The sequence below is a fragment of the Mirounga leonina genome, unplaced genomic scaffold, assembly GCF_011800145.1.
Source record: "Mirounga leonina isolate KUSES-001 unplaced genomic scaffold, KU_Mleo_1.0 Mir_115, whole genome shotgun sequence".
NCBI lineage: Eukaryota > Metazoa > Chordata > Mammalia > Carnivora > Phocidae > Mirounga > Mirounga leonina.
The window spans coordinates 43,942,531-43,967,600 of NW_023270268.1; the positions used below are offsets into that span (position 1 = coordinate 43,942,531).

Below are 25,070 nucleotides of genomic sequence, written 5' to 3' on the forward strand. Positions count from 1 at the left end.
CATCAGGATGAAGTATGAGGAGACAGGGCAGAGGGTTATTAAGGTGGACTCAGATTTCCAACCTGGGGCACAATATTCAGGACTCTTCAATGCCATGCCATAGAATGTAGCCTGTTTTTTTGTTTTTGTTTTTTTTTTTCCTTCAGAAATGTTTGTTAGCAATCATATTAAAAGAGCAAAGACAGTTAACTTTTTCTGTCATGAGAACCATACTCGAGAAGCATTCTAGAAGGAAAAAGAAACCTAGGACATTTTGAGATACACCCTCCTGACTTCCTTTGATGTAGGACCTCCTCCCATCCAAGGTCTTCCTTTCTGAGACAATTGGCTCCCTCTACCTTGACCCTGAACTGCTGATAGGGAAGCAGCTTGCACAGGGCATGGGGGCAACTACAGGAGAGAGAGCCAGAGGAAAGGCCAAGGACGGGTAGCAGTGGGGGAGGGACAAGGGACATGGCCAAGGACAGTACTCCCCCGTCGGGCTGCAACGCTCCCTGCTCCCCAGGGAAGGTGAGGTGAGGCGAGCTCTCTCACACCAAAACTTGGAAGTGAATACAATAAATGTTCAGCCTGGACTTTCAGTTGAGACCATCTGCATTTGTACTTCAAAGATTACTCATCAGCAAGGAACTCCCTGAGCTGCTCTTGAACACATACCCTAGAGCCAAAAGCCACACAATGTTCCGTGGAGCAGGAACATCAGAGATGTTAAAGCAGCTTTGCCCTTGGTCTGTCTGGACTTGGGGACCAGTCCCACCTCTGCCGCATACCAGTGGTGTGATCTTTGGCAATCCATGAATCTTCTCAGCTCTTACTCGGTTGGGGGTTGGGGGTGGGCGGGGGTAACAGCAAGCTCTACTTCACAGGTGCAGGCAAGAATGAAATAACCTGATGTCCAGAAAGCACTTGGCACAATTACTGCCACTTGCTGTTTGCTAAACATTCAGCCTTATTATTCATTTTCATGAATAGAACTCATGACTGTGAACAGAATTCATTATTATGCATTAGAACTTCCTAAAATGTTATGCTTTTATAACGATTTTGTGCTTTAATTTCTAACCAGCCACATGAAGGTGCAAAGAGAATATTCTCTTTACCATGGTATAGGTAAATCTTAATTGACATGCTATGATAAATATATTGTGTAAATCAAATTTCACAAATAAATCATACTGCAAATATACCGAAGGGGTGTAATTACTCAAGCAGAGGGGGTTTGTGTAATGATGAAGAACGTTGGCTGTGGAGTCAGACAGCCCAAGATCAAATCCCAGCACCTCCCTTTACTAGACCCAGGTTCTTAATCTGTGTATGTTCGTTCATTCAGTGAATATTTCATGAAGGCTACTCTATGCCCGGCACTGTTCCAGTAAAATAGCCTCTCCTTGCGGGACTGGGGAAGATGCTGTGGAGCAGCTAGCCCAGGGCCCAGCACATGGGCAGGACCAGGACACCACAGCTGCTGGTGGTGACGGGCGACTCCCTGTGCTAGAGCCGGGGGCAGACTTAGGAGACATGGTCTCTGCTCCTGTGGGTGTACGGTCCTGGAAAGAAGACAGGCACACGGACAGACAATGGCAGCACAGGGTCTTGGGGGTTCTCTGTTCCAGAGGGACACGGAGTGCTGAGAAGCGCAGGAGGGCTACCAAAGCCAGCGAAGGGCAGGAGGAGCATCAGGGAGTCTGTTCTGGAGGCCGTGGCCGCTGAATAAGCCAGGCAGAGCACACCCGGCAAGGCATTTGGGCTCCCCGTTCCTTCCATCCACTACCTTTGTTGCTCGCAAGAAGTGAGTTTCAGGAAATGCATCGCTTTCTATCAGGATGTGGATGGGATTGCTGCAGCTCAGGTGGAAATGCCCTTCCCAATAATGAGATGCTTGAAAACTCCAGTTAAGTGGCTTTAAACTGCCTCGGCTCTCCTTGCTACACAGAATGCAGAAACATGATTAGCAACTGGGGCCATGAAAAATTAGGGCCCCCTCTCTCCTGGGGTTGGAGAGTTGCACCCAGCAGTCATTGCCAGCATCTCAGAGACTCGAAGCCTGAGAGTCTGGGAGGAGAGTAGAAGGGTCTGGAATGGGTATTCGCGGTGGTTTGTGAGCGGGGAGGCAGCAGCAGGGGTGGGACTGAGAGGATTTCTCCAGGTACCCAAACTCAACCCTTGCTTTCAAGAGCCCCATGAGCGTTTTGCCAATCTCACCGCCAGGAGGCACTGTCGTCCCATCTCTGCAGAGACTCTTGCCGAGGGAAAGAACTGGGCATTGCCAAGGACTTCTTAGAATCTCTGCGTTATAGAATGTGCCTGGAAATTATTGTGCCTTTATGACTGTCTATAATCAAGTTGGAAAATTGTAAAGACAGAAGGGGCTACACAGAAACATGCAGAACAGAAAGATGAGTTTTTAAAAATAATTAAGTAATTAAAAAAGGAAGTTTTATACAACAATACATAAGGTGTATTGTCTTCATGAGTCTTCACAATTGTGAGGTTGTTCTCAGCCCATTTTATAAACGAAAAACTGATGCTAAGTGTGGGGGGTAAGACTTGTATGAGGAATACACAGCTAGTAAGAAGAATGCTTCAGGGGCGCCTGGGTGGCTCAGTCGTTAAGCGTCTGCCTTCGGCTCAGGTCATGATCCCAGGGTCCTGGGATCGAGCCCCGCCTCGGGCTCCCTGCTCGGCAGGAGGCCTGCTTCTCCCTCTCCACTCCCCCTGCTTGTGTTCCCTCTCTCGCTGTATCTCTCTCTGTCAAATAAATTAAAAAAAAAATCTTAAAAAAAAAAAAAAAGAAGAAGAATGCTTCAAACCCAGGCCCAACTGAATCCAAAATACCAGCTCGTTCCTTTAGACCACACTGCTCAGATTAAGTAAAATAACAACAATACTAGTGTTTATTGAGCACTTACTACATGCTAGGCGCTGTTCTAAGCACTTCACTAGTATTAATTCATGTAATTGTCACAGCAATCCTATGATTTGATGTTATTCCCACTTTACAGGAAGTATGCAAGTCCCACAGCTATGGAATTATGGAAAGGTAAATCAATGCTACAAACAATGGCTAATTTTGAAATCAGGAGTAAAGTGCCCCTTCTTTCTTTTATTCCTTCTGCTCTATTAAACTCCAGGGTATCTTCCATCATTCCAAAGATTTTTGAAAATCTTAATACAGAATGTATTTAAAATGAGTACTGATGCCCTGGAGAATTTGTCAGAAAGAGGAGTCATCAAAAAGATCTGGAAACAATAAGGGAGATGTTAATTTAGTAGCCAGATGGAGTTTCCCACTGAGCCCTTGAAAGGATAGAGGATACATAAAGGAAGAGGGAGAGACCAGTTTGTAGCTCTAAGAATGTGAGAAAAAATTATAATAATCCACAACATTTACCTACTTTACTCTTGTTTTTGTCTTAAAGATAATATACTTCATATTTCTCCTTCAAGATACAATGCCCCTTATATTGTAGTGAACTCCTAATATATATATATATTACAAATATATTGCAGTTTCTCCTATTTCAAAGTTTTATAAACTATGTATTAAGGCAGCAGATGATTTCTTCCTTTTTTAAGGAAGGAATTAAGGAATTTTAAGGCAGTAACTAAATCTTTGCATGTTAACAAAAATACAGTTGAGTCAAATTCACAATTTGGCTAGAACTGGGCCTTTAAAAAACTAAGCTATGGGGGCGCCTGGGTGGCTCAGTCGTTAAGCGTCTGCCTTCGGCTCAGGTCATGATCCCGGAGTCCTGGGATCGAGCCCCGCATCGAGCCCCGCATCGAGCCCCGCATCGGGCTCCCTGCTCGGCGGGAAGCCTGCTTCTCCCTCTCCCACTCCCCCTGCTTGTGTTCCCTCTCTCGCTGTGTCTCTCTCTGTCAAATAAATAACATCTTTAAAAAAAAAAAAAAACACTAAGCTATGTGACACAACTATACTTTACATGGCTTCAGAGGGCCACTACACTTGACAGAAAATCTGTCAGAAGTCCAAATGGTCCCTAACAATAGGGAAGATAATGGCCATGAACAGTGGTGAGAGTCCGCTCCTGCAGCGTCTTCATTTTTCTGGCCCCATAGTAGATACTGGATGCATCCATTCTTTTGGTCAGCTCACAAAAGTCGCTCTGTCACTTAGTAGCTGTGTGACCTAGGGGCAAGTCGCTTAACCTCTCTGTGCCTCTATGTCCTTATTTGTGATATGGAAGAAAAGAACCATAAGGTTTCTATAGGAAAAAATGAGTGGATATGTGTACAACGTTTAGAACAGGGTCTGGCTGGTACAGAGTACATACTTAATAAAAATGTTAGGTGTTGTTTTTAAAATTGTTATTACAGGACATTTTTCTGTTTTTAAGATTTTATTTATTTATTTGAGAGTGAGAATGAGAGAGAGAGAAAGAGCATGAGAGGGGGTAGGGTCAGAGGGAGAAGCAGACTCCCTGCTGAGCCCGGAGCCCGATGCAGGACCCAATCCTGGGACTCCGGATCATGACCTGAGTCGAAGGCAGTCGCTTAACCAACTGAGCCACCCAGGCACCTATTATGGGATATTTTTCTCATGGAGCTTATGTTTGGGATGGAAAGTATTGTAAAAGGAAAATCATGACGGTGTCTCTCTAGCCCAGGGTACTGCATACATTTTACAAATGTCTCCTTTCTCAATTCCATGTCCCCGACAGGGATTACCTCAATAATGAGGGCTTATGGAGCAAGTGTCACGAGCCTGTCAACGTGGTGCCCTGGAATCTGACCCTCTTCTCCATCCTGCTGGTCGTAGGAGGGATCCAGATGCTTCTCTGTGTCATCCAGGTGGTCAACGGCCTCCTGGGGACCTTGTGTGGGGACTGTCAGTGTTGTGGCTGCTGTGGGGTAAGTTGAGGTCCTGGCGCTTTCTTCTCAACGTGCAGGAGGCCAGGGCAGGCCAGCAATGCTGATGGAGAGCAGGTGGGGAGGGTGGCAGCTGTAGAAACCCAGGCTGGAAAGGCCAGGCGGCCCTCTCTATCGGCTCAGGGGAGCGGAGACTTTGCGTGGCCAAGAACCCGGTTCTGCTCTCTGTGCGTGTTAATATACACAGGCTGAAGGTGACCAGACTTTTCAGTCTCACACACAGTTGACCACAGTCCTGGAGAAAGAGGACTCCAAATACATGTAGGCGTTTACAATAATATTTATTATTATTTATATGAAGATCCCCAGGAATTGGGCATTTGTCATAAGCACATATTGACAACAAATACACGTCATGGTCCAGCCTAAAATATTCTCACTATTCCCTAAGTAGATCTAGACAGTGGGTTAAAGTTGCCAAGAATTGGGCACCCGGGGGGCTCAATCAGTTAAGCATCGGCCTCTGGCTCAGGTCATTATCCCAGGGCCCTGGGATAGAGCCCTAAGTCCAGTCAGGTTACCTGCTCAGCCAGGAGTCTGCTTCTCCCTCTCCCTCTGCCCCTCCCACCAGCTCATGTGCGTGTGCGCTCTCTCTCTCTCTCAAATAAATAAATAAATAAATAAATAAATAAATAAATAAAAATAAAGTTGCCAAGAAATATGTGAAACTCATGTCGGGGCATTGTCTTTTCCCTGGCAAAAACCTATATTTTGATGAGATTGCTGATATAGAAGAGAGAAATGGTTCTCAAGTAGGGAGGATAAAAGGAAATCACTGAGGATTTAGTCTCCAAATGTGATTGTAAATTATCAACAATACAGAAAACAAAAATAAACCTGTGGACAGTAAGACGGTGCAATTATTTCAAGTAGTGACCAAACCAAATCAGGCAATTGTTCAAGCACACATGGAAATATTTAAAAACACAAATTGGTGTATGAGGAAAAAACTAAACAGAACTTGAGAGTTCCATAAGAAAGAACTATGTAAATAAATATGAACTGTGGTCCATCTAAAGATAATATTATGCCCCAATTTTAAATGATTCAAATCATTTTCTCTAAATTTCTAACAAGCATTATATGTATATAGGTCAAAAACTCTGTGTCAGAAATATACAGAGGCATTCAGTTGGAAAACCTGTGTCCTGCCCTGCCTTCTATCCACCCAGTTCCCGCAGTTTCCACCTGATTTCTTCTATATCCTCTGAGTTACTTTGTTATCGTTTTTTATTCCCCCTACCTTAAAAATATTTTTAAAACTATAATAATACTGAAAATGCTTATGGGATAGTGTTATTTTAAAAGAGCAAGACATAGGGGTGCCTGGCTGGCTCAGTTGGAAGAGCATGTGACTCTTTATCTCTGGGTTGTAGTTTCAAGCCCCACACTGGGTATAGAGATTACTTAAAAATAAAATCTTTCAAAAAAAGATAAAAATAAAAAGAGCAAGATACCAAAAAAAGTATATAGAATAAACATGTATGTACATAAGAAAAAACAAACGCTATGAGTTTTAAAAAGACCTAAAGGAAATCCAACTCAACTCAAATGATCAGTAAGAAGACTTTGACTTTTTTCCTTCCTTCTAGCTTATATTATTCAAAAAAAAAAGTTTAACTATCATAAGTTTTAAAATATACAAAATATAAATAAAAAGGTCCCCAAAATCAAGTGTAAAATGAGTATATAACAAATAAGTTTCACTGACTATTGAATTTTTTGTTCTATAAATTTTCTTTTTTTCCCCCAAAGATTTATTTATTTTGGGGGGTGGGCAGAGGGAGAGAGAATCTCAAGCAGACTCCATGCTGAGCACAGATGCCTGACATGGAGCTTGATCTCACGACCCTGAGATCACGACCTGAGCTGAAACCAAGAGTAGGACATTTAACCGACCATGCCATTCAGGCGACCCTGTGCTATAAATTTTCAATTCTATTGTGTTGTATTTAAATGTTTTGGTCTTTAAACACAAATGAGAAGGAAAGAAAACTACCAGTTAGCAATCCATCAAAATTATTTTCAAGATAGCAGTTAAGAATATTGAGCATCTAAATCTTGTAATTCATACAAAATGAATTCATGCTTGCTAAATCAGCTCATTTCAAACACTTTCATTATTTCCTTTTCTGCCTACACAGAAGAGAATCATATATTTAATTAGGAAGCAAATTTTCATTGCAAGATTTATGACAAATACAGCTGCCTTTTGAATAGAAGATAGTAGTTTATTCAATTTGAGGATTATCTATAAATTTTAAAACATACCCATAGGTGCCAGCACATAGAATCTTGTCAGTGAGTGTCATCTATACAGATACTGTAGTTTAGCAATTTTATTTTTTTATTTTTTTAAGATTTTATTTATTTAGAGAGAGAGAGCACAAGCAGGGGGAGCAGCAGAGGTAGAGGAAGAAGTAGACTCCATGCTGAGCAAGGAGCGCAATGCTGGGTTCGATCCCAGGACCCCGGGATCATGACCTGAGCCAAAGGCAGTTGCCTAACTGACTGAGCTACCCAGGCGCCCGTGTAGTTTAGCAATTTTTTTTTTTTAAAGATTTTATTTATTTATTTGACAGAGAGAGACACAGCGAGAGAGGGAACACAAGCAGGCGGAGTGGGGGAGGGAGAAGCAGGCTTCCCGCGGAGCAGGGAGCCCAATGCGGGGCTCGATCCCAGGACCCTGGGATCATGACCTGAGCCGAAGGCAGACGCTCAACGACTGAGCCACCCAGGCGCCCCTAGTTTAGCAATTTCAATGAATAAATCACTTGATTGTCAGAAGACAGTAGAAGGACTCCACAGTTGTCCGTGCATGCGAACCGGAGAATGAGGACAAATGTACACCTCCTGAATTCCCCTCCCTCCCTCCCTTCCTCCCCCCTCCCTCCCCTCTTCCCTTCTACCCTCCCTCCCTCCCTTCTTCTCCAACTTTTTATTTAGAAAACTTCAAATCTACATAAAATTTAAAGGAACAGTACGATGAACACCTATATATTTTCACCTAGGATCCACAAACGTTCACATCTGCTTGCTCTCTCTTTCTGAACCACTGGGAAGTAATGTGCAGATAATCATGAAACTTCACTACCAGATATTTCAGTGCCCATGAGAGCTGCATTTTTTAACAATCGGTCTGCTGAGGATTCCTTTCTTGTTGGCGGCTTGCCTCTCCTACAGCTGGTCAGCATCGCACCCTCCCACCCCCCGCCTCCGAGGCACACTGTGGGGGGACTTGGGCTCGCAGCCTAGTTCCACAAGCTCCTCGCTGAGTGACCCCAGCAAGCTTCCTCACTTCCCGAGCCTTAGTTACCCCGACCGCCTCTTGCAGACCTTTTCCAGAGAGTGTGCAGAGCTCCCGCATTCAAGCAGGAAGTATTTACTGAGAGATTCCTGAGCCTGGCACAGGCCTTCCATGAGGTAATAGATGGAAACATGCCTTAGATACAAACTATGAGACCTGGGTTGGGTGTCGGCTGTGCAGTCTTGGCCAAGTCTGTTGCACGCAACCGTTTCTTTGTCTGCAGAACGTGCTTGCTAAACCTACTTCCTGAGGTTGCTGCGTGTCTAACATGGGGTGATAAATATGCATGCATACCAACAGTTAGAAGGCTCAGCACATTGTACTGATTGTTATTTACTGATAGAAACATTGGTGAGGCAGCAGAGCGTCAAGGAGAGGAGGGAGGAGCACAGTCTCCGAGGTCAACCTCCCTGGGTTCAAATCCTCGCTCCTCTACTTATTAGTTGTGACTTTGTATATATCACTTGAGTTCTGTGCCTCTTATCAAAAAAATTTTTAATAATATATGATGTGGGGCACCTGGGTGGCTCAGTTGGTTAAGTGTCTGCCTTCAGCTCAGGTCATGATCCCAGCGTCCTGGGATCAAGTCTGCATCAGTGGGGAGTCTCCTTCTCCCTCTCCCTCTGCCCCTCCCCGCCCCGCTCATGCTGTCTCTCAAATAAATAAAAATCTTAAAAATAATAATAATAATAAATGATGCAAAATAAAATGAAGCCTGTAACCTAAACACAGGTAAGTGATGGATGAAAGACCCGAAACAGTCAGAAAAGTATTGAAAATATTCAATGGTAACCAATATGGGGCAGGAGTAATCAGGAAGAAGAGGGGTGATGGGGAGGGGGAAGGGAAGGAGAGAAGAAAGCAAAAAAAAAAAAAAAAAAAAAGAATGATGTCATAATTAACTTTTCTACCTTCTAGGGAGACGGACCAGTTTAAATCTCCTTGATGAGCTGCTCTAACTCGACGGCATGTAGGACATTACATTAGACTTATTCTTATTAGAATTATATTATATTAGACTTATTCTTCCTGGGGTTGGCAGTTCCTATCTGCGTCCTAACTGACAAAGCTTTGGGAGAGCAGAGTTGTTCCTTCCACTTTCCAAGCAACTTAGCTCAACTCAGATTTTTATGCTATTTTCAAATAAAAAATTGTTCGGCCACTTAAGTTAGGTTTATATATCTTTCAGACTCGCTTCCTTCTAGAATTGAAGAACAGGTTCAAAGCAGAGTTATCATGATTTGTTTTGAGGGAAAAATGTGTCAGGTTACACACACTGCCATACTGCTTCTTTGTATATAGAGATGTTTATATCTTTGGAAGTTTTACATAATTCAACGGAGGAAAGCATATCAAAAATGAGAAACTAAGACCAGTTTTTGTTTTCAAGATTTATGAGAAAAAACAGAATGACTGATGTGCCATAAATAATTTTATTTGGTGTTTTTGGCCTATTGCATTTGAATTACTTATGACTAGTCTTTTGAGCCTGCTTATGTTTGCAAAGGCGATATAATAAAGATTGTGTGTGTTTGGGAGGGAGGAGAAAAGACTGAATGACTTCCACACTTTTTTTCTTCTTCTCTACAAATGGCTTCTTTTGATGAAACAAAAAACAATGTTTTAGAAAAGTTGACTTCGGTGATAATTTTTGTCAGCGTACGACCAGGATTAAGGTAATAGGTATTATTAATTCTATGTGTTATATTAAGATATTAAGTTTGGTTTTATGAGTCAGGCACTAATAAGGAGTCCAATCCATTCTGTTGATTTGAGTTCAAACCCCAGTTCTACCACACACCAGCTTGGGGATCCTGGGAGAGTTACTTTCTAAGTCTCCATTTCCCTACTGCTGAAAGGCAACCCATCAGCCAAGAGATTTTGAAGTTCCCCAAGGTGAAACAAGGAGGCCCGTTGAATTGTCAACATGACTAACATACAATTAAAAGGGTCTCAGAAGAGGGGTGCCTGGGTGGCTCAGTTGGTTAAAGTGACTGCCTTCGGCTCAGGTCATGATCCTGGAGTCCCGGGATCGAGTCCCGCATCGGTCTCCCTGCTCGACGGGGAGTCTGCCTCTCCCTCTGACCCTCCCCACTCTCATGTGCTCTCTCTCATTTTCTCTCTCTCAAATAAATAAATAAAATCTTAAAAAAAAAAAAAAAAAGGGTCTCAGAAGAGGTACATGCCAGAGAGCCTCACTTCTGACCTGCCAAGCTGAGAGGCTGCACTATGTGGGTCAGGCACGCTGAAACTACGTTTCTCACAGTCGTCAGGAAAGCGATTAACAATCACCTCCTGAGTGCTGGCCATGGGGCCTGGGCACTGAAGACATGAAGGTTATAGGCTGTGATTCTGCCCTCACTACAGGGAGAAGTCTGGGATCAGGTCAAGACCCTATCTGGCACGTAATGGGCAGAAGGAAGAAAGGCGAGCAGATAGGCACTTAAGATCACACACACACACACACACACACACACACAGAGTTTCAAGTCAATGTAGAATGTTGGTTCTCAACGATGATCATCAGAATCACCTAAAAAATGTCCTATTATGATTCCTGTGCCCCAGCCTCAACTTACTGCATCTGAAAATCTAGGTATAAGGCATAAAAACCTGTCTTTTGTTATTTAGTTTTAAATAACACGCTCTACTGATTAATATTAGTATGATGGCTTATACATTAAATCCTAAAGGGTGAAACAGGTAATGATGTTCCAGAGGTTCAGAGACATCAGGCCATTAGGACTGATTCACCTATGTTCTCTGACAAGGAAATAAGAATGTAAATAAAAGGGCATCGATTGCTTATTTAGGGGTTTTCACTGATTCAGAACTTGAAAATGAAGAAATTATAGTCATCATCAAATCTGATCTCATGATTTTATAGATGAAGAATTAAAACAATTCTTTGACAAGCTTTCACACAAAAGGCCATTTTTCAAATCCAATTAACATAAAATTAAAGAAAAATGCTTACCATGGATTAAAGGGATTAAAAGGAAGAGACAGAAAACAAAGGGTAAAGATGTATGGGCCCCTCCCTTGGTTGATGCTCCTATACACACACACACACACACACACACACATTTGGTCATAAGACTGTCTAGAAACTTCTCTCTGGGAGTTGCCAACTTTGTGTTGATTTCACAAATACATGACTTACGTCTTCACATTTTAGATTACAAATTCTTTGAGGCAAGGACAGTATCTGATTCAAGTCTGCACCTCCAGTGCATAATAGGGGCCCTAGGACATAGTAGGCAATCAATAAATTTGTTGTGTCAGTAGAGGGATATATAAATCCATATCACAAGGATTTGCCCTTTGTAATTGCGGGAGCTAGCTAGCTAGTGTCTTTGGGGCTGAGGCTGGAGCTTAAGGTCCACAGGGCAGGTCAGCAGAAAGAAGAGATGGATATAGAGTGTGAGAGAGCAAGAACAAGCTGGAACCCACCTGAGCTGCAGCCCCAGAAGCTGGGGCCCTTTGTCATGGAGCTAAACACACCCTACCCACCCGAAGGGTCAGTGAAGCTGGAGGAGATACTGGGGAAGGCTGTAGGGCAGTTGTAGGGCCCGCATGCTGCTTTGCGTCAATGAGATGAGTTTGTATGAGCTACAAAACGCTGCTGCCTCCCTTCGGCCCTCCAAAGTTTGCAAGAGTTGTTCTTGCGGGTGTCCCAATAGGAAACATACAAAAAGCAACTTCGGCAAATATAGTTGGGCTTAGCCAAGTTGACACATTACAAAGCCACCATCTCCAGCTGAGAGAAAGGAATGGGTGTTTGTTTGTTTGTTTGTTTTCGTGTGTGTGTACGTGTGCTGTTTTAGTGTAGATCAGGGTTTCTCAACTTCTACACAATTGATATTTGGTACCAGATAATTCTTTATCAAAGTGGGGAGAGCGGTCCTGGGCCCTGAAGGATGTTTAGCAGCTTCCCTGACCTCTACTTAGGAGATGCTACTAGGAACCTTCCCTCCTCAGTTTTGACAACCAAAAATATCTCCAGATATTGCCAGATATCCCCTTGGGGGACAAACTCACCCATAGTTGATAATCACTGGTCTGGATCATGTGCTGCTTGAGAAGAACCATCAGTTCTTTTTCCTGGAAGCCAACATGGTGTTTTGCACGTAGAAAGTGCTTAGTAATTACTGGTTGTATGTAAACATATGTGCATAAACAAATATTTACCTATCACCAAAGTGACATATACACATTTAAAAGAAGGTGCTCTGCTCCTTAAATGTTCGAGTTCTGGCTTCAGAGCACTACTCTGTTTGGTCTAAATACTCTCCCAGATAATCTTCACCACTATGGTTCTAATGACTATGTTCATGACTCCTGTGTCTTTATCTCCAGCCCAGACCACTGCCCTGTCTGCTAAATATCTTTTGGGTTTTGGGGGTTTTTTTTTAAAAGATTTTATTTATTTATTTGAGAGAGATCAAGAGCACACAAGCAGGGGGAGAAGCGGAGGGGAAGGGACATGGACAAGCAGACTTTGCATTGAGCCCAGAGCCCCACATGGGACTTGATCCCAAGACCGTGAGATCATGACTTGAGCCAAAACCAAGAGTCAGAGACTTCACTGACTGAGCCACCCAGGCATGCCTAAATATCTGTTTCTGAATGTTTCACAGGCATCTCAAAGCAACAGTTCCGGCCTGAGCTCTTCCAGTCCTCCATGCATGGCTCTCCTAGAACCCTGGCCTCGGAGAGTGCCGTTATCTGCATTTAAGCAGACACAGAACTGAGAATGACCCTAGAGGACTGTCCTAACTACAGAACCTACCACGCCCCTACCCTTTCAGTGGCTTTCATCACCCAGCCCCTACTGGCCCCTGCAGACCCAGCATCACTCTGCCCAGAACCTGGGGATCCTGGTCTTTGGCCCCACACACTCTTTCAGACCCTTTCTTGCATATGCTGTTCCGTGTGTGTAGAAATGCTCATTTCCTCCTGCTCATCAGGGTAAATGCTTCTTCTCCTTCCAGATTCCATTCAGGGCTCATCTTGTCCAGCTTCTTCCTTCCCATAGTCCCCACAGTTAATTGATAGCCCCTCCCCAATCTCCCATGGTATCCTGTATACATCAGAATGGTTGCCCTTCCGTGTTATACCACATAACACTTCCTTCTTTCCCTCTGGACTGAGAACGCCTTGAGCTCAGAAACTCCATCTTATCAAAGTTCAGACCTCTCCCCAACCCTGGGCCTGGAACATAGTAACTGTGCTCTGGATGGGTATTATCATTGTCATGGAGGTGTGACTGAATTAGTCTGCTCAGAACAAAGAAAAAGCCACTCTCAAGCTGAAAATCAAGCTTTTGTCATAAAAAATAACCCCAGGGCGCCTAGGTGGCTCAGTCGGTTAAGCATCTGCCTTCGGCTCAGGTCATGATCCCAGAGTTCTGGGATGGAGTCCCACATCAGGCTCCCTGTTGGGTGGGGAGCCTGCTTCTCCCTCTGCCGCTCCCCCTGCTTGTGCTCTCTCTCTCTGACAAATAAATAAATAAAATCTTTAAAAAAAATAAATAACCCCAGCACTTACTGGTAATACCCAGAAACCTTGGTAAGTAATATACATGCATGATTTCACTTGGTCCTCAAAACAACTGACCAAGTGCTCACGACTGCCCTTGCCTCACATGCTGCTCTGTCTTCACCAGATTTCAGGGAGGCTTCTCTCCTCCCCCAGGCCCCTGACCTCCGCTTGCCCCCAAGCCTGAGCAAGCACGGAAGTGTCCCTTTATTAGCTTATCCGGGGAATCGGCTGACCACAGGGAGACACATTTCCTGTCAGACCCCAGCAAGCATGCCATGTGCTTGCCCAATGTCCCATCGCTGCCAAGCTCTGCTTAGCCCAGCCTGGAAAAGAAAAGCCTTTTCTGTTTGTTTCTGAGACGCCTGCAGATTCCTGAGATTGGAGATTCTCGTGTTGCAATAGTCCTTTTGAATAAAGTTTTTCCTTATCTAAGTCTGGTTTTTTTTTTAACCTGACACAACTTTATGATATAGAAACTATGATTAGCTCCTTGCGTGTAAGAAAGAAGAAAATGAGGCTTAGAAAAAATAAACTTTCCCAGAGCCCCATAAACAGCAAATGAAAAATCTGGGATCTAAACCCAGATCATCTGCCTGTTTGAAGGTAAGAGTCCCACTCTCACCCACGGTGCTCTAAACCTCACTAATTTCCTAACAGCATCCAAGAAGGGAGGCTTTGTGATGCTAATCTCCAGTTCCTATGTGGAACTGAAAGCATGAGCATTTTGTTATTTTTTAAAATGTCACAATTTATCCTGTTCATTCATTCATGTTAACCTGAATTAGTGCAAATGATCAATTAAAATATCATAATCAAAATCAGCATTTTTATATAATCTTTCAAAGCACCTATATGAAGACAACCACACCCAGTCGATGTCCCTTCCCTCCCTCCCCCCGGCACCCCCCAACCCCCCTCCCACCCGTTGCTCACTCCTCTGCTTTTTCTTTCTACTCGCTGACATTATCCCCTCTGTGTAGAAAAAGCCGGAATGCAGAGGCAGATTTCTATAATCCTCAGGGTTAAAAACGAAGAGGAAAGAAAAGGCAGGTTCCTGAGCTCTCTGCCTCACCTGCGGCAAGCAAGGCAGCTACCCCCCAACCCCCCTCCAGTCACCACTCACCGGTGCTGCCACCCACTGCGAGCTTACACTGGCAGAACATGCGACCTGATGTGGAAATCAGTCTTGACATGCGTCAAACCCCTTTAGTAGTCACAACCCATGGGGTAGTTGTGCTATTATTATCGTCCCTATTGAGAAGTGAAGAAACTGAGGCATGAAGAGCTTGAGCAAGAAGCCCAAGGTCACGGAGTGAGTCAGTGGCAAGACTGCCATTAAACCCAGGACTCCCGGCTGCCTCCCAGCCCCTGGCACACTCCCCTGCCCCATCCCCCCACCTCTCAAGGGGAAGAAGGCTCTGCTGCGGCCCCACGTCAGCTCTGCTCCTTTCCACTGGCCAGGCAGAGCTTCAGCTCCTTCTGAAGAGAGCTTAATGAACTGAGTTCAAAGAAAATCAATGGCAGATGTTGAGCCAAGGAGGAAAAACCACTGGAAGCTGATGTCAATGATCTGTAGCTGAATATGCTGTGATCTAGTCCACTTTTAACTACACGTGTCTTCTCTGGCCAAGCTTCTTCAGGAGTGTTTTGGGATCACTCTTTCGGTGTGTGGCACTTCCTGGGACAGGGGAGGAGAACCGGGTGCCTAGACATTCAGTAACTGTGCAGCATGGAAAACTTCTCAGCGTCCTCCCCAGTAAATGAAAGTGATGAGTCAGGCTGTGGCTAAGTTCTTCTCTAGTGCTATCCTGCTCTAGTTAGGGGATCGTCAGAAGTAGCCTGAGTTATTAACATCTCGATCCACAGAGCTTAGCTCCGTTGGAGAGCTTTTAAAAATCCCAGTGTCCAAGCCCCACCTCCAGAAAAATACTGATTTAATTAAAGGAGATTGGAGCCCAGGCATTGGTGGCTTCCAAAAACTAAAAAAAAAAAAAAAAATCACCAGGTGATTCTAATAAGGAAGCCGGTTTGAGAACCTCTACTCTGGAGTGTTCTCAAACTTGAGTATTCATCAAAAATACCTGGAGGGCTTATTCCCACCCCAGAGTTTCTGATTCAGTAGGCTTGGGTGTGGGGCATCTCAAGTAAGTTCCCAAGAAATGCTGATTCTGCTGGCTCAGAGTACACATGTTGAGAACTCCAAAAGTTTCCACACGCTCGGAAATGGTATATATAGTCAGAGGAGTATTTTTTTCCCTGCCCTGGGGAGAAAGCTCATATATTTCATTAGATTCTCAAAGAGATCCATGACTCCAGAAAGGTTAAGAGCCAGAAGTAGAGTCAAATCATTAAATTTAAAGCTTTTTGTAGGCAGGGTTTCATAGCAGAGGATTTTGCAACTTTTTCAGTCTTAATGTAGCCCCAGGTGTGTGTGTGTGTGTGTGTGTGTGTTCATGAATTACCTGGGCATTGCTGGGCTATAAGATACCAACACACTGACCAGTCTATACTCGGTTTCCCACCCCAAATTTGCACTTGGGACATCAGGTTGAGGAAGAGGGTAAATATGACAACTTTCCTGAGAAGCAAATGTGAATTTTGTGGGGAGGGAGAGGGAGAATGCCCAGTGATACCACTGAAACAGAAATAAAACCTCTACAGATAATCATGCTGTCTCATGCCCATTGACGTTGGGGCCATAAACTTGAGAAAATGAGTGTTGTGCCATAACAATTACCCTGAGGATCAGTTAAATAACATTTCATCTGCATGAGTTATACTCATCCTCTCATTCAAAATGTGGCATGGGAAGTTCATACATAAACTTTATATGATCTTTCATCCTTTCACATTTTCTATTTTTGTGAATGTTTTCCAATATACACAATACATTAGAACAGTCATCTATGCATATAGCTTATAAATAAGGAAATAAACAGGCAAACATATATACATTTCATGATAAAAAGTTTGGAGACTACTCACCAGGTGTGGTGGTCCTCAAACTTTAGAATGAGCCAGAATCACCTGGAAGCTTGCTAAGTAAATGCAAATTCCCAGCCCTCACTCTACTTCAGATTCAGGAAAGTCAGAGAAATTCACATTTTACACTAACATCTTAGGATATTCTGAGGCAGGTGATCCACTGACTCCAATATGAATCTTATTCTGAGAATGCCTTAATTTTTCTTTTGTTTTCTTTTTCTTTCTTTCTTTTCTTTTTTTGCTCTGTACTTTAAAAAAAACCCTCATTCTCACCCAAAAGCCACAGATCTTCCTGGCAACGTGTATATATAAATGAGTGCAAAGAGGAAACAAAAACTGCAGTCTCCTCTCTTTCTAATTCCCCTTCGTGATACCCCATCCCTTAGCCAGTCTGCACGGTGATTAGGGGGCGGGGCGGGGGGGCGGGGATTGAGAGAGGGGCCGGTCACCACGCCCTGGCAGAGCCAGCTGCTGCCCTCTAGTGGCGGCTCAGCGCACGGCTCACTCAGTGGGCAGTTTCTCAGAAGACCGGTTTGGCCATCTTTCTAAGTATCTCCCAATAAAGAAATATTTTCCAAAAGCCTCATCAATTTAAGACCCACAAGTGTGAGCAAACAAGTCAACAAAAATGGCACTGTCCAAAGGAAGGGCTGCAGTGTGAAAAACAATATTCTCACAAACATATTCTTCCATTCAACAAATATTTTGAAAATATTTTTCAACAGTCTACCAGGCATCCATCAAGGTGCTAGTCATAAAAGAAACAAAAATCCCTGTTCTCACGGCACTGATAGGCTAATGGGAAGAGACAATGAAGAAGTGAATTATCTCTTACTGTTATATGGAGGTAAGTGGTGTGGAGAAAAACAGGGCCTGGGAAGAAGAGAGGGAAAAGCTCACAAAAAAGGAGGAAATGAACATTTATTGACCACCATTTATTTATTTACTGGGTATTCTATATAAGTCAGTTTTCTGAATCTTCACCTCTCTCTCACTGCTCCCCCACTTTTATTATAATAGCCAATTTTACATGTAAAGAAAAACTGTAAGAGACTTGGCTAAGGCCACTGTGTTAATTAATAGCTGCGTGGTATGGAACTCCTTAACTGTTGGAGGAATGGAGCCCCCGGCAAATTTGTAAAGGAGACTGCCCACACATGCCCTTTCTTAATGCTCACACACCCACCTCTCCAGGACTGGCAATGCTGCGTGGAATGTGCTGGACCTCACCCTTCCCTGTTAGGGCTTCCCTCTTATTCTCTCAAACTCTTATTTTACTCTATGCTAATTCCATAAATGGATTCTCTTCCCAAAGTGTAAGGGATTACTGATTTTATTTTAAAGATTGTATTTATTTACTTGAGAGAGAGAGAAGGAGCAGGGGCCATGGCAGAGGGAGAAGCAGGCTCCCCACTGAGCAGGGACCCCGATGCAGAGCTTGATCCCAGACTCCGGGATCGTGACCTGAGCTGAAGACAGACACTTAACCAACTGAGCCACTCAGGCGCCCCAGGATTACTGATTATTAATCACTTGCTAATCCTGTAAATTAATTTTCTCCATTTATAGACCACTTAGTCACATCATCATTATCCAAGTAAGGTACTTGAGTGGGACCTTTTTCTGGAATAGTCCCTAAATCTCAATGGTGGAAATGTCAGGCCCCCTGGTTGGGCAGTGATGAACGTGCTTGCTGAAATTATACCACTTTGGGGGATTAGAGTCATAGTTAAAATATCAGTTTCTCATTCTCCAGTCTATTATAACTATTGGATTCTCAAAAAATGCTATAAGAAAAAGAGTGTTCTTATGTACATGACACAAATCCACCTATCTCCTCAATGTAGAAATCTGTTCAAACACTAAGAAAGATTACAGAATGGGAGGATTTTAGTGCCAGGAGAAAATGAGCATTTTACAGCTAAGGAAAATAAGAAATGATACCCAGGAAAGTTAAGTGGATTTCCAGAGATTACAATTACAATTGACCCTTGAACAGTACAAGTTTGAACTGCCTGGGTCCACTTATACATGGTCTGTTTGTTTTTAATAAATACAGTACTGTACTGTAAATGTGTTTTCTCTTCCTTATGATTTTCTTTAATAATGTTTTATTTTCTCTAGCTTACATTATTGTAAGAATACATATAACATATGAAATAATGCATTAATTTGCTGTTTTTGCTATTGGGAAGGCTTCCGGTCAACAGTAGGCTATTAGTAGTTAAGTTTTGGGGGAGTCAAAAGTTTTCTGAAGATTTTTAACTGCATTGGGGGTTGACGCCCCCAATTCCATGTGTTGTTCAAGGGTCAAGTGTATATCTGTCATTTCTGATAGAGCTGGCCCAAGCGCCTGACTTCCAAGACTGAGGTTTTACGGGAGTTTGTTTTTTTTTTGTCTACCCATCTTCAACTCTCATTCTTTGAGGATGTTAAGAAAACAGATTGAATTGAATAGAAAGACTCAATATTATAAAGATTTCAATTCTGCCTAAATGACTCTAAAAGTGTCAGGGTACCGCAATAAACACACAGATACACACTCGGAGGAAATAGTGACACCCAGTTCCTGGAACACAGTGGGTTGTCAACATGTATATTGTTTTCCATCTGTGCTCCCATGCCTTCATTTACCAGTGCCACATCCCTGCTCCCCCTGTCCTACCTCCTCACCAGCAAGCCCCAAGCAATCTCTCTCGCTCCTCAACTCGGCTGGCACACACCTGATGCTAAATACATAGTAGGGTATTATCTTCTTGGAGGCAGAGGCCATATCAATTTCTTCCTATCCTCACGGCACCAAATAGGCCCTTGTCCTCAGAGAGGGCCAACTTCTCTCCATTCCAATACATCTTCACTTTTCCACCTGTTTTCCTTAGGTCATTCTACTATTGGAAAACTCTCCATGGCTTCCATTATACAGGCTAAAGTCCAACTCTGGAACAAAGCATTCGAGCCCCTTCGAGGATTATCTCCATCTGTTTTATTTATTTACTCACCTCCTGCCTCATGGCCTTCCTACACTCTCCCTCCAAAGACATGGACTTTCTCAGCACTCAAAATTTGGGGCTTTCGTGTATGCCATTTCCCTGAAATGCCTGGGAAACTCCTTGAAGCTAAGGCTCACGCTCCGTGTCTTATTTGAGGTTGTTCACTCCTCTTCTTCATTCCCTACACTGAGCTCCCAGTTTTGTAATTACCCCCCTTTTTTTTTTTTGTCAGCCTCTTCTTTCTTATTCTTACAGAGAGATATACTAGCACAGGAAATCCTTTGATTTGCAGGATTGCAATGAATGGGGCTGGCTTCAGGACATGTCCTGTGCAATTACAGAGGGCCCCACCCTCACAGGAGCCCCACAGTTTAATGCTCTACTGTCAATTCTTAATACATTTGAGCAAGGCCCCATGTTTTCATTCTGCACTGGGTCCCACAAATTATGTAGCCGGTCCTGCCAACGAGTACATGATGCATACTTTCCAACTTTCCCAGTTCGCTGCGACTTCCCCAATTTTAATACTGAAAGTCCTGAGTCTTGGGAAACCCTTCTGTCCCAAGCAAACCAGGACACTTGGTCACCCTATTTCTGGTCCTCAAACTGCAAACATAGGAGGCATGCATCACTTTGTTCAATTTCTAATATGACCTATTGTCTTACAAGCAGAAGGGTCCATTTAGGACATATAAAACTTGATGGTAAACTCTGTGACCCCTGCAAATTATTATTTCTAAACACAACTTATACATCTCTGTGAACTACAGTTAAGGCTTTATCATCTCACACTTTTAAGTTACTACAAGGGACCTATTTCAAAGGACAGCCTATAGGAAAGAATCGCAAATTCTAAGGCCAATGGAAGAGTTTCAGTGACTCTATGAGCCATCTGGAATTAACTGTAAAATGTGTATGGGAGCAACTTACTATGAACAACACCTAAAGCTTTGATCAGTTTCTCAAAGCCATCCGAGTCAGTGAAAAAATAAAATGCATTGGCTAATTGTTTTGGTGAATCTTGAAATCTGGGGGCATTCCAGAGAAAGTTATAAGGAGTTCTGCTTTGAGGACCCTAATGTACCAGACCTTTTGAGGCATAACTGGAATAAATCCATTCTGTTTTAGGGCCAGAATTCACAGCCCATCTAGCTCTAGTGACCAGAAACTCGTCCAGAAAGTCTTTCTAACATGACATAATGTGTCTGATCTTAATTTTATATTCATTTTAATCCATTGCATATATTAAACTATTCTGGGCAACAAGGCAGATATCAGAAATTATCTAGGGGCACCTGGGTGGCTCAGTTGGTTAAGCAACTGCCTTCGGCTCAGGTCATGATCCTGGAGTCCCGGGATCGAGTCCCGCATCAGGCTCCCTGCTCAGCAGGAGTCTGCTTCTCCCTCTGACCCTCACCCCTCTCATGCTCTCTCATTCTCTCTCAAATAAATAAATAAAATCTTTAAAAAAAAGAAATTATCTAGATTTTAACCTTACATATATAGTACCTTCATATGTGCCCTCAATGGAAGATAAGTAAATTTTATATCCAGGAGCTTTGATATCCACACAATATTGATTGTAATTTTTAAAAACCTGTGTCCTAAGGAAAAAAATCCTAAATTCGGCAGCTATAATTTTTTAATTGAAAATACAAATAAATGAATTTTCAAGATTGTAATCCTAAAAGAAAAAAAAAGGGGAACTTGGATACACTATAAATGTACAAGTCCCAGCTGTGAGCTAGTTTGGCGGCAATGCCTGTCACCCCATTGATTGGTGACAGATTTGTTTACTCAACCAAATCATCTAGGAAGTTCCTCAGCCCCTATTTTGCAGCCAGCCCTTCTTCCCTGTCTGTCCCTGCTGAAACTACTCACTTACTTGGGGAATACAATGGGGATATAGTGGTCAGCAAAACAGACCAAGTGGCCCCCTTCGTGCCTTTATCAACTTATGCAGCCCCCCAACAGTGCATTAAGAGTTCCCGTTTCCCCATATCCTAGCTAACACATGGTGTCCTCAGTCTTTTTCATTTTGCAGTTTGATAGAAATGAAATGGTAGATCACTACTATCTAATTTCCATTTTCCTGATTAGTAGTTTTTTTTTTGTTTTTTTTGTTTTTATTCATTTGAGACACAGAGATAGAGAGAGAGAGAGAGAGAGAGAGCACGAGCAGGGGGAGAGGCAGAGGGAGAGGGAGAAGCAGGCTCCCCGCTGAGCCAGGAGCCCGATGCGGGGCTCGATCCCAGGACCACGACCCCAGGACCCCGGGACCACGACCTGAGCCGAAGGCAGACGCTCAACAGTCTGAGCCACCCAGGCGCCCCTCCATTTTCCTGATTAGTAATGAAGTTGGCAAGTTATTTGGCACCCAGTTCCCTGTCCTATACATTTTCAATTCATATCCTTGGCCCATATTTCTATGGGACTGTTTTTCTCATTAACATGCAAGCTTGTTGTATATTCCAGATACTAGCTCAGGTCTGGTTCTCAGAAGCAGACCCTGATCAAGGACTCATGTACAAGTCATTTACTAAAGAAGTACTATTTAAGAAAGGATTTTTCAAGGAATTGAGTATTTACAAGGGAAACTGGTAAGAGAGTGGGGTAAACAGGACAGGGAAAGGGAGGAAACAAAGCAAGCGTGTGCTCTCAGGCCAAGTCCTGTAGAAGGCAGTCTGTGCCTGGTCCCACAGGAGACTTTGAAATGTAAGTTACATACCCACCTGTCATTGGCTAAAGGTTGTATTGTAGAATGTGAATTCCTATGCATCTAGCTCTCTGCCCGTGTGGGAGCAAAGTGACTGCGATCCTTTTTAAAAGTCACAGATATTAGCTGTTGGAAGCCAAAACACACCAGGGTGGGAGATGGGGTGCACAAAACAGTAAAAAGGAATCTAAGGTGATATGGGTGGAGAACTGACATCACTCATTATAGACAACAGTATTATGAAAATATCAATTTCACTATTAATTCAAGAAATACAAACTGGAAAAAAAAAAGGAAATACAGGCTGTAACAGTACGGTATTTTCTATCTATACAGACTTAAGAGTTAGTCAAAAGTTCTCACCACAAAAAAAAAAAAAGTAGCTATGTGAGGAGATACATGTATTAACTAACCTTATTGTGGTAATCATTTTCCAATATATATATATACATAAAATCACTACACCGTACACCTTAAACTTATACAGTATGTCAATTATATCTTGATAAAGCTGGAAGAAAAACAGAAGAGACTAATTTGTATTATATTTATTGATAGAAAATACATTTTTCATTCAATTTTTGAACTTCATATATTCTACATATCTTCCCAAATATTTTATGGAATGTACAGTGGGGGGAAAAAACCCCAAAATGTTAATGTTTATTCAAATCAGATTTGATTATTTTTATTTTTGAAATTGCATGTTTATAGGAAAACTCCTCAATCTTCAAAACAAAACAAAACAAAGACACAATATTCAGCTCCAGATTGGCAGTGGTGAGACAGGCCTTTGCATTTGTTGTTATTGGAAGTATAAACTGGCACAGTCCTTCCTTTCAAAACTATTTAACAGAATCTATCAAAATTTAAGATCACATGATGTAATGATTTTTTCTTGGAATTTATCCTCCAGCCATATTCACACGAGAATGGGCTGGTTACTGTAGGACTGTCTATAAAGGCAAAAACTAAAAACTGGCTAGCAATAGGGGACATCCATATAAAATATTAGTTGTTAAAAATAATCCAGTATACAACTCAATGTCCTGGCATGGAAAGATACCCATGAGATTTTGGATATATTTGTTGCTTACTGTGTAACCTCATGCAAAAGATTTAACCTCTTAAATTCTTCATCTATAAAGTAAGGATAATATTGAAATGATAGGGTCACTATGCAGATTAAATTAGATAATACATATCAAGTGTTTTTGCGTGGTGATTGGCACATAGTAAAGGATCAGTAACTATTAGTAATATCATTATTATTATTAAGAGAAAAAATGAGGGGCACCTGGGTGGCTCAGTCATTAAGCGTCTGCCTTCGGCTCAGGTCATGGTCCCAGGGTCCTGGGATCGAGCCCCGCATCGGGCTCCCTGCTCGGTGGGAAGCCTGCTTCTCCCTCTCTGGCTCCCCCTGCTTATGTTCCCTCTCTCGCTGTGTCTCTGTCAGATAAATAAAATCTTTAAAAAAAAGAGAGAGAAAAAATGAAAGCTTAAAAATAGCATGTATCATTATTTTTCTTGTTAAAAAAATCCAACTTATAGGAATAAAATCTTATATATTTTTTTAAAGTGTGAGACTTAGGGGATAGAGAAGTTTCACTTTTTACCTTATACATGTTAGTATTTATAACATTTTCAACAAGCAGTGCATGTTATATTGGCAGTGATGATGAAATATGGTTTTTAAAAAGAATGCATGAGACTACATCGAAATAAAAAGCTTCTGCACAGCAAAGACAACAATCAACAAAAGTAAGACAAGCTACTGAATGGGAGAAGATCATCTGCAAATGATACATCTGATAAGGGGTTAGTATTCAAAATATAGAAAGAACTTATACAACTCAACAGCAAAAAAAATGAATAATCCAACTAAAATGGGTAGAAGACATGAACACACATTTCTCCAAAGAAAACATACAGGTGCTCAACAGCCACATGAAAAGATGCCCAACATCACTCATTATCAGGGAAATGCAAATCAAAACCACAATGAGGTATCACCTCACACCTGTCAGAATGGCTAAAATCAACACAAAAACAAGTGTTGGTGAGCATGGGGAGAAAAAGGAAGCCTTGTGCACTATTGATGGGAATGCAAACTGGTGCAGCCACTGTGAAAAACACTATGAAGCTTCCTCAAAAAATAAAAAATAGAACTACCCTATGATCCAGTAATCCCACTACTCGGTATTTACACAAAGAATTATGAAAACACTAATTTGAAAAGATGTATGCACCCCTATGTTTATTACAGCATGATTTACAACAGCCAAATTATGGAAGCAGCCCAAGTGTCCATAGATGAAATGGATAAAGAAATGGTGGTATACACACACACTGGAATATTATTCAGCCATAAAAAAGAATTAAATCTTGCCATTTGCTACAATATGGATGGATCTAGAGGGTATAATGCTAAGTGAAATAAGTCAGAGAAAGACAAACACCATATGATTTCATTTATATGTGGAAATTAAAAAGCAAAACAAAGAAAAAAGAGGCAAACAAAAAAACAGACTCTTAACTATAGAGAACAAACTGATGGTTACCAGAGGGGAGGTGGGTGAGGGGATGAAGGAAATAGGTGATGGGGATTAAGAGTACACTTATCGTGGGGCGCCTGGGT

At 42.4% G+C, this 25,070-nt stretch overlaps 1 protein-coding gene across 1 annotated transcript in view; it reads left to right on the forward strand.

The window, feature by feature from the left end:
• TM4SF4 (transmembrane 4 L six family member 4) overlaps nt 1-10,052 on the forward strand; it is a 25,694-nt gene extending 15,642 nt beyond the window's left edge. The window contains exons 4-5 of the mRNA XM_034996814.1: nt 4,683-4,872; nt 9,116-10,052. Coding sequence (XP_034852705.1) covers nt 4,683-4,872; nt 9,116-9,133 — 208 coding nt within the window. The 3' untranslated portion in view covers nt 9,134-10,052. The remainder of the gene's footprint in view (nt 1-4,682; nt 4,873-9,115) is intronic.
• Nucleotides 10,053-25,070: the final 15,018 nt, after the last annotated feature.